This window comes from Mandrillus leucophaeus, unplaced genomic scaffold (assembly GCF_000951045.1).
Source record: "Mandrillus leucophaeus isolate KB7577 unplaced genomic scaffold, Mleu.le_1.0 Scaffold12, whole genome shotgun sequence".
NCBI classification, from domain to species: Eukaryota; Metazoa; Chordata; class Mammalia; order Primates; family Cercopithecidae; genus Mandrillus; species Mandrillus leucophaeus.
Genome location: NW_012100320.1, coordinates 3,677,306 through 3,685,970, shown reverse-complemented (window position 1 = coordinate 3,685,970; position 8,665 = coordinate 3,677,306). Strand labels below are relative to the sequence as shown.

Here is an 8,665-nt window from a genome sequence, read left to right as displayed (position 1 = left end):
AATGGCACGATCTTGGCTCACTGCAACCTCCACCTCCTGGGTTCAAGCGATTCTCCTGCCTCAGCCTCCTGAGTAGCTGAAAATATAGGTGTGCGCCACCACGCCTGGCTGGTTTTTGTATTTTTAGTAGAGATGGGGTTTCACCATGTTGGTCAGGCTGGTCTCGAACTCCTGACATCGTGATCCACCTGCCTCGACCTTCCAAAGTGCTGGAATTACAGGCGTGAGCCACCGCGCCCATCCACTATATTCTTTTCTCACACATCATCTCGTTTAATGCTTACAACAGCCCTATGAGAAAAGAATTGCTATGCTTTTTTTTTTTTTTAGGCAGAGTCTCATTCTGCCACCCAGGCTGGAGTGCAGTGGCGTGATCGTGGCTCACTGTAGCCTTGAACTTCCAGGCTCAGGCGATCCTCCTTGCTTCAGCCTCCTGAGTAGCTGGGACCACAGGCGCATGCCTCCACGTACAGCTAACTTTTTACATTATCTGTACAGATGGGGTCTCTCTGTGTTACCCAGGCTGGTATGCTTTTTCAATTGAGACACAATTTACATACTACAAAATTCACCCTTTATAGTGTTCGACTCAGTGGTTTTTGGTATATTCATATTCACAATGTTGTGCAACCACAGCCACTATCTAATTCTAGAACATTTTCATCACCAAAAGAAACCCTGTACTCATTAGCAGTGACTCCCTGTCCTTCCTCCCCCCAGTCGCTGATAATCATTAATTCACTTTCTGTCTTTATGGATTTGCCTTCTCTTGGCATTTCATAGAAATGAGATCATGCAAAATGTGGCATCTTATGACTGGCTTCCTTCACTTAGCGTCAAGTTTTCATGCTACCTTGTAGCATGCATCAGTCCTTCATTCCTTTTGATGGCTGAGTAATCCAGTTACCCATTTATCAGGTGATGGGCTTTTGGGTTGTTTCCACTCTTACTATTATGAATAATGCTGCTATGAGGAAACAGCAGCGGGGAAGACAGGCACAGAGGAGGGCAGCAGTTTGTCCAAAGTCACAGTTAGTAAGGGGAGAACCGGGATCCAGATGCAGGTCTTTCTCCTTGATTTGCCCCCCTGCCCGGGTGACTCAGGAGCAGAGGCTGTGGGAGGTGGGGGGACACACACTGATGGCCCCATGCTCCTCCTCTATGCAGGGGGGCTGCTGTTGCCCCAGGAGACGACTGTGGAGCTGCGCTGTGGAGTGGGGCCGCTACAAGTGATCCTGGGCCCAGAGCAGGCTGCAGTGCTGAACTGTAGCCTGGGGGCTGCTGCCACTGGACCCCCCACCAGGGTGACCTGGAGCAAGGATGGGGACACCCTGCTGGAGCACGACCACCTACACCTGCTGCCCAATGGTTCCCTGTGGCTGTCCCAGCCACTAGCACCCAATGGCAGTGACGAGGCAGTCCCAGAGGCTGTGGGGGTCATTGAAGGCAGCTATTCGTGCCTGGCCCATGGCCCCCTCGGAGTGCTGGCCAGCCAGGCTGCTGTCGTCAAGCTTGCCAGTAAGTGCTTGCATCGGGGGGCTGAGGCTGAAACCTAGACTTGGGGTGTGTGAAGTGGGATCTGCAGTTAGTTACGTGCACAAATGCCTCTCTCTTGAGCCCACTCCCCCTTTCCCTGCCTCCCATCCTGCTCAATAGGTCTCTTCCTGGTATTGTCTATCCTCATTCTTGGGTATTCCATAATCTCCCCACTTCTTCTCCACTCCCCTGTTCCTTCTGCCTTTCTTTCCCTTTGAGTCCTAGAGTCTGGGCTTGTGCTTTCCTCCAGGGAGCCTGCCAGAGTGCCCCCTTTGTGTCAGAGGCACAAAGCTGCCTCCTAAGGGAACTCCTGCCTGCACGGCAGGTGGAACATGTGGAGTCAAACCCCACGCTCCAGCCTTACCCCTTAGGGGCCTCTCAGGAGGCACAGACCACCATGAAATAACTTTCAGGCCAGAAGAAATGTGCATCTTACTGTATAGTTTGACCATCACGATGATGTTGGGCAGGGGGGCTTTGGAATTCATTCTGCTGGCAGCATCTGACCACTAATCACCACTTCTTGTTGTGTCTCCCTCGGTCTGAATTGGCTCTGCTTGTGTTTCTATGACTCTGTTTCTGTGTCTCCACGCGGACGTGTTTCACTGTTTGTGCTTGCTGTGGCCTCTCTCTCCTACTCCTCTCCCGTCCCTGCCTGTGCCTCATTGTCCCCAGCACTCGCAGACTTCTCTCTGCACCCGGAGTCTCAGACGGTGGAGGAGAACGGGACAGCTCGCTTTGAGTGCCACATTGAAGGGCTGCCAGCTCCCATCATTTCTTGGGAGAAGGACCAGGTGACATTGCCTGAGGAGCCTCGGTGAGTGCCCTGTAGGGGAGCGGGTCCTGGTAGGCGGGGTAGAGAGGGCTCTGGGGTGCACTCAGAACTGAGATTCTTAGAGTCAAGGTAGCTACATTTACCTAAGCTGACTTGAGTGTCAAGCACCGCCTGACTCCTGGCTCATGTCTGGTCCCAAAGAGAAGTTGGACAAGAAGTTTTTGCTCCCTGGGAGGAAAGCCACCCACTGAGCTGTGGAGCCTGGGTGGGTGTCGTAGTAGAGTCCTTCCCAGCACATCTAGTCCAACCACTTGCTTTACTGTGGAGACTGAGGGCCAGAGAGGAGCTGTGGTTTATCCCAAGCCATGCCGTGAGCCATTGACAGAATGCTGGTTGTCTGTTGAGGGCTCCCGGAGGCTGCTGGGAAGGTTTTCTCTTTTCAGGGTTCCTCTGGAGTTTCCACTCTAGATGCATCACTTCTCTCTCAGTTCCAGCCAGTGGGGCGCAGCCCTCTGAGAAGTGAATTGTAGAGGTCTTTCCTCTTTCCCTCTTCTCTTTCTCTGTAAAGGCAGTGGATGGGTAGAGCAATCCCAGGGAAGAGCTTCCAGGGCGGAAGGAAAGCAGAGGCTAGGCCCCGGACTTGGTCCCTCTTGTGGCTTCCTGGGTAGGTCCAGATGTGTATACAGTGTGACCAGAAACCACAAGGCTCATTTGCATCTGTGGTCTCTGAGTTGGTCTCATGACTCAGTCATCACCCGCTAAATTCTTATGTATCTTTGGAAATGTGGCTCCAAGGCCTTTCCCAGCCACCCTGCAGTCCTCCCCCTATATCTCCGTAGCTGTAGTTACCAGCTAGATCCTTCTCCCGTCCTGGCGGAAGTGGGGTTCCTCAGGCTCTGAAACACTGCCCTTTCTCCTCTGGAACCAACCTTCTCTTGCCTGTGTCGCATTGTCCCAGCTCCTCTGGCTTTTGCCCATGTGTAGATAAAATTGGGGGTTGTAGGAGAAACTTTGGGGTAGAAAAGCCACAAGATAGTTGTGAGGGAGGAAGAGGATGAGCGGTCCATACATAAGAGATCCTGGTTGGGTGTGGTGACTCACGCCTGTCATCCCAACATTTTGGAAGCACAAAGCAGGAGGATCGCTTGAGCCCAGGAGTTCAAGACCAGCCTATGCAAAATATCGAAACCCTGTCTGTATAAAAAATACAAAAATTAACCCAGCATGGCAGTGTGGCACCTGTGGTCCCTGCTACTTGGGAGGCTGAGAGAGATCACTTGGAGGTCGAGGCTACAGTGAGCTGTGATAATGCCACTGCATTCCAGCCAGCCTGGGTGACACACCGAGACCCTGTCTCAAAAAAAAAAAAAAAAAAAGAGAGAGATCCTGTTGATTTTGGTGATGGGTTAGCCCCATTGGTCCTCAGAGATTCACTTCTCACCCAGCCTATTCTCCTTCCCACCTATAAAATGAAAGGGAAAACAAATGAAAGTTGATTTAGATTGTGGTTTCCCAAAGTGTGGCTTTTATAGAATGTTAGTCCCTTTAAATGTTTCTTGAATGAAGTATTCTATGATCAAATAAGAACAGGAAACTGCCTGTAAATCTCCCTCCTGGAGTTGGCAAGACCCTGAGAAGGGGTGTAATGAGAATCTGTGGGCCTTGTTTAATCGAGCACTTCCCAGGCTCGTTTGCCCAGGAGCCCCTTAACATCCCATGAATGAGCATTCTAGAGAGTGAACCCTGGGAAATGCTGACCCAGCCTTTCTAACGCTGACATTTTCAGTTTTGTGCCTTTCTAAATGTGGAGGCTCTCACCACTGTGTGATGACGGGTGCCTCCTGGGAGTTCCGTGAACCCAGAACAGATGATCTGGGCAAGTGAGAACCACGCGAGAGCCTACTCCTGATGCCCCCCAGAGAGGGGAGCAGAGGGCAGCAAAATCTCCCCATGTTGAAAGTCACAACATGAACCACTTAATGGGAGTGTACCTTGGGCCAGGCACTGTGCTGCGCCTTTTACATGTTTTCTCACTTAACCCTTCCAATCATCCTTTAACATAGGTATTTCTTATTTTCATATCTTCCTCTATTTACTTTTAATTTATATTTCTTGCAGATGCATTTTTTAAATTCATATCAATGTGGCTGGGCGCAGTGGCTCACGCCTGTACTACCAACACTTTGGGAGCCAAGATGGGTGGATCGCTTGAGCTCAGGAGTTAGAGACCAACCTGGGCAATATGGTGAAACGTCATCTCTCAAAAAATACAAAACTTAGGCCTGGTGCGGTGGCTCACACCTGTAATCCCAGCACTTTGAGAAGCTGAGGTGGGTTGATCACAAGGTCAGGAGTTCGAGACCAGCCTCACCAACTTGGTGAAACCCTATCTCTACAAAAAAAAAAAAAAAAATTAGCCAGGCGTGGTGTCACATGCCTGTAATCCCAGCTACTCAGGAGGCTGAGGCAGGAGAATCACTTGAACCCAGGAGGCAGAGGTCGCAATGACCCAAGATAGCACCACTTCACTCCAGCCTGGGTGACAGAGCGAGACTCTGTCTAAAAAAAAGAAAACAAAACAAAACATAGGCCTGGTGCAGTGGCTCACGCCTGTAATCCTAGCACTTTGGGAGGCTGAGGCAGGTGGATCATCTGAGGTCAGGAGTTCAAGACCAGCCTGGTCAACATGGTGAAACCCTATCTCTACTAAAATTACCAAAATTAGCTGGGCATGGTGGCCAGCACCTATAAACCCAGCTACTCAGGAGGCTGAGGCAGGAGAATTGCTTAAACCCAGGTGGTAGAGGTTGCAGTGAGCCAAGATGGCGCCATTGCACTCCAGCCTGGGTGACGGAGGAAGACTCCATCTCAAAATAATAGTAATAATAATTAATTATATTGTATATACTAAGTTTTTTGTTGAATCATCTTTTCTTTTCAAAAACAAAAATGGGATTATATTGCAACTTTAATTTTTTTTTCTCTTACCACTTGATGAACATTCAGGTCTGTACAATATGGTAGGTATTTTTATCTGGAATTTTTTTTTTTTTTTTTTTTTTGAGATGGAGTCTCGCTCTGTCGCCCAGGCTGGAGTGCAGTGGCTTGATCTCGGCTCACTGCAAGCTCCGCCTCCCAGGTTCACGCCATTCTCCTGCCTCAGCCTCCCGAGTAGCTGGGACTACAGGCGCCCGCCACCTCGCCCGGCTAGTTTTTTTGTATTTTTTAGTAGAGACGGGGTTTCACCATGTTAGCCAGGATGGTCTCGATCTCCTGACCTTGTGATCCACCCGTCTCGGCCTCCCAAAGTGCTGGGATTACAGGCTTGAGCCACCGCGCCCGGCCTATCTGGATTGTTAAATGAGGGATTGGAGGATCAGAGACAGAAATAACTTGCCCCAGGTCACACAGCTTAGTACTCAAGAGTGTCAGACTCCAGCACCCTGTGTGGAGGATACACAGGCTTCTGGTAGGTGTCATTTGGTAGTTGGGTGCAGAACCAGAGAGGTCTGAAGGAGTTTGTATCACATTACGACTATAATTTTTTAAAAAATTAAAGGTGGGTTTAGAAATCTGTAGTCCAACTGTGGCTGGGAGCAGATAAGTTACTTCCCCAAAGCTTCTCAGCAAACCAGTGGGTTTCAGACCTCCCCACCATCCCCAACGTCTAGCTCAGGCGTCATCCCCTGAAGCCACAAACCTAACCCAGGAGGCCAGAGCTGCCAGTTTCTGGACTCTGGGAGTGTTTGCCCCCAAGTCCTCTGAAAAGTGATCCTCATCTATAAATAAGCTAGGCTCGCATGTCCCAGCACATTGTGTAGGGGGAATAAAGAAATGTCTAAAACAGCAACTTGATTATGCCCAAGGTATGTATTTTTACACATGCCCAGATATAGTGCATGCACAAATATGCTATTCATAAACTCAGCCCAGTGGTTTGAAGGAGACCATATGCCTTGGTGTAGTGTGTGCACATGTGCAGTTAATAAACACACTGCATCAGGGTGTATGTGCTTCGTTTGGAACTGATGGTAAAGACTAGAGCCCAAGGCAAATCCCTGGTACTTATACTATTTTCTAATAATAGGGGATAATCTAGGGGATAATTTTTCTTCCATGGGAACCAGTAATCAATGAGAGCAATGTTTCCCAAATCCCAGGCATTCACAAACCACCTTCATAACTGTGACCATACTTATACCATTTACACAATCACTTAATAATTTTCTTTACATCAACTCGCTCTTTTGTAACTTGAACACATTTTAAAAAGGAACATTATCTCACTGCAATAAAATGGAAAACCAGCAACACTTGCCATAAATAGAAGACAGCCATAAAAATAAATAATATAACTTCTAGGATAAAAAGCCATGTATCTGGATCCACTTGAAATAATTTTATTATCGCCATTCACTCATAAGAAACACGTAACTAAGGGACTTAAATAACATGGGCTCCTGCCCTACCTCTCCCAGTGGTTGCCATTTCTGTCAATCTCATGTGACTCCCAGCCAGTATCCCCTTGCCCTGGGTGGATCTCAAGGGCTTAGGGTGGGGGCTCCTTGACCCTTGGGAAATTCAGAGCAGCTGCGTCATTTCTTCCGTGTTCTTTAATCCTTGGGACCCAAGTGGCCTTTTGTGGGTAGGGGCAGCAGACTCAGGTTTGAGGTTGGAAAAAGAATAATCCCTTCCTTTTGATTTGAGATTGTTTTTCATTCTATAAGTAGCTTTTATTTTATATGAAATTTGAATTTCTTTTAAAATGGTAAAGTATACCAACTTTACAGAAAGGGGAAAAAAGTCACCTCCTGACTGAACACAGCTTTCACCAATTTGAGAGTTTCCTTGCAGTCTTTTGAAATATGTATATGGGTTACACCATTGTAAACATGTGTTTAGAGCTTGCAATTCATAAATATATTTATGTCCATTATCTAATGTGAGCTCAAGACACATTAAGAGGGTCAGAGTTGTGAAGTAGGCAGGACAGGAATTATTTAACCCATTTTTCAAATGAGAAAACTGTGGCCCAGATATGGAATGTCACTTGCTAAAATCACATACATTGAAACTAGTTCTCTCCACCATGTCACAGTGCTTCTGTGTTAGAGCCCAAGTTATAAAGCAAAGTGTACAAGGGCACAGACTATTAGCAATTTACATTTTAAAAATTTATATTTCCTAATGAATACATATTAATTGCAAAAAAAAAAACCCTCTTAACAGCCACAATAAATAAGAATCCCCCGATCCCACTCCTGCAGAAAACCCCCATAAACCACACAAGCTTTGCCACCTTTGACTTTTTCTATGTATATCCTAACATAACTTTTCTCTCTTTTCTAAAAGTAGAATTTCTTCATAAACACTGTTTTTTTACTTTTTCCCCCTACTAATATATCTTGAACATCTTTCCAAGGACAGAGCTTCTAAAAACACATTTTAGCAAAGCAAAAGATTTTTTTGAGTCAGAGACTCACTCTGCCACCCAAGTTGGAGTGCGGTGGTTCACTGCAGCCTCTACCGCCCCGGCTCAAGCCATCTTCCCACTTCAGCCTCCTGAATAGCTGGAACTACAGGTGTGCTCCACCATGCCTTGGCTAATTTTTGTATTTTTTCATAGAGACTGGGTTTCACCATGTTGTTCAGGTTGGTCTCCAACTCCTGGCCTCAAGTAATCCTCCTGCCTCTGCCTCCCAAAAAGCCTGGCCAGAAAAGATTTTAGATGAACACTAAAAGTGGTTCCCCCTTGCTTATATCGCCTGCAGCAATAGCACCATATCTGGGGAAAGGAATTCATTCATTCATTCATTTGTTCATTCATTCATTCACTCAACACACATAATTAAGGGAATGTTATTTTTTCAAAGGAGAGACTAGCTCTTGAGTACTTGAAGCACACTTTTCCCTTGAAAGACCTAGAAACATTGGGGTTAGGAAATGTAGGCAGTTCCCAGCAGCATAGTCAGCTCGCTAGACCGAGGGGAAAAGAGGAGAAAGAAAGATCTTGGAGGAAGAGCACATTAGATGGATGGGGGTGGGGCCTGTTTGCTAGGTGGGTCCTTCTTGTCCTTCCCCAATTCGTCCTTTCCTGTCCGTTCTTCTCTGGCAACAGACTGGGTGCTGGCCCAGGATTTCCCTCTAGCCACATTTGCCTCACTGTCCCTTTCTCTTGCTCTGCCCCAGCACTTATGTAGACAGCTGTTGGAACTGAGGGTAAGAGGCTGGGGGCAGAGGTGGGTTTGCCTGTGCCATGCAGGAAAGAGCAGGGCACATTTATGGGTTTTTTTCTTTTTTTTTTTTTTTTGAGACGGAGTCTCGCTCTGTCACCCAGGCTGGAGTGCAGTGGCC

At 47.5% G+C, this 8,665-nt stretch overlaps 1 protein-coding gene across 1 annotated transcript in view; it reads left to right on the top strand.

Moving 5' to 3' along the window:
• The first annotated feature begins 1,148 nt into the window (after positions 1 to 1,148).
• Positions 1,149 to 8,665, top strand: part of IGDCC4 (immunoglobulin superfamily, DCC subclass, member 4) — a 35,677-nt gene continuing 28,160 nt past the window's right edge. The window contains exons 1-2 of the mRNA XM_011969316.1: positions 1,149 to 1,518; positions 2,212 to 2,353. Of these exons, the coding sequence (XP_011824706.1) occupies positions 1,149 to 1,518; positions 2,212 to 2,353 (512 nt within the window). The remainder of the gene's footprint in view (positions 1,519 to 2,211; positions 2,354 to 8,665) is intronic.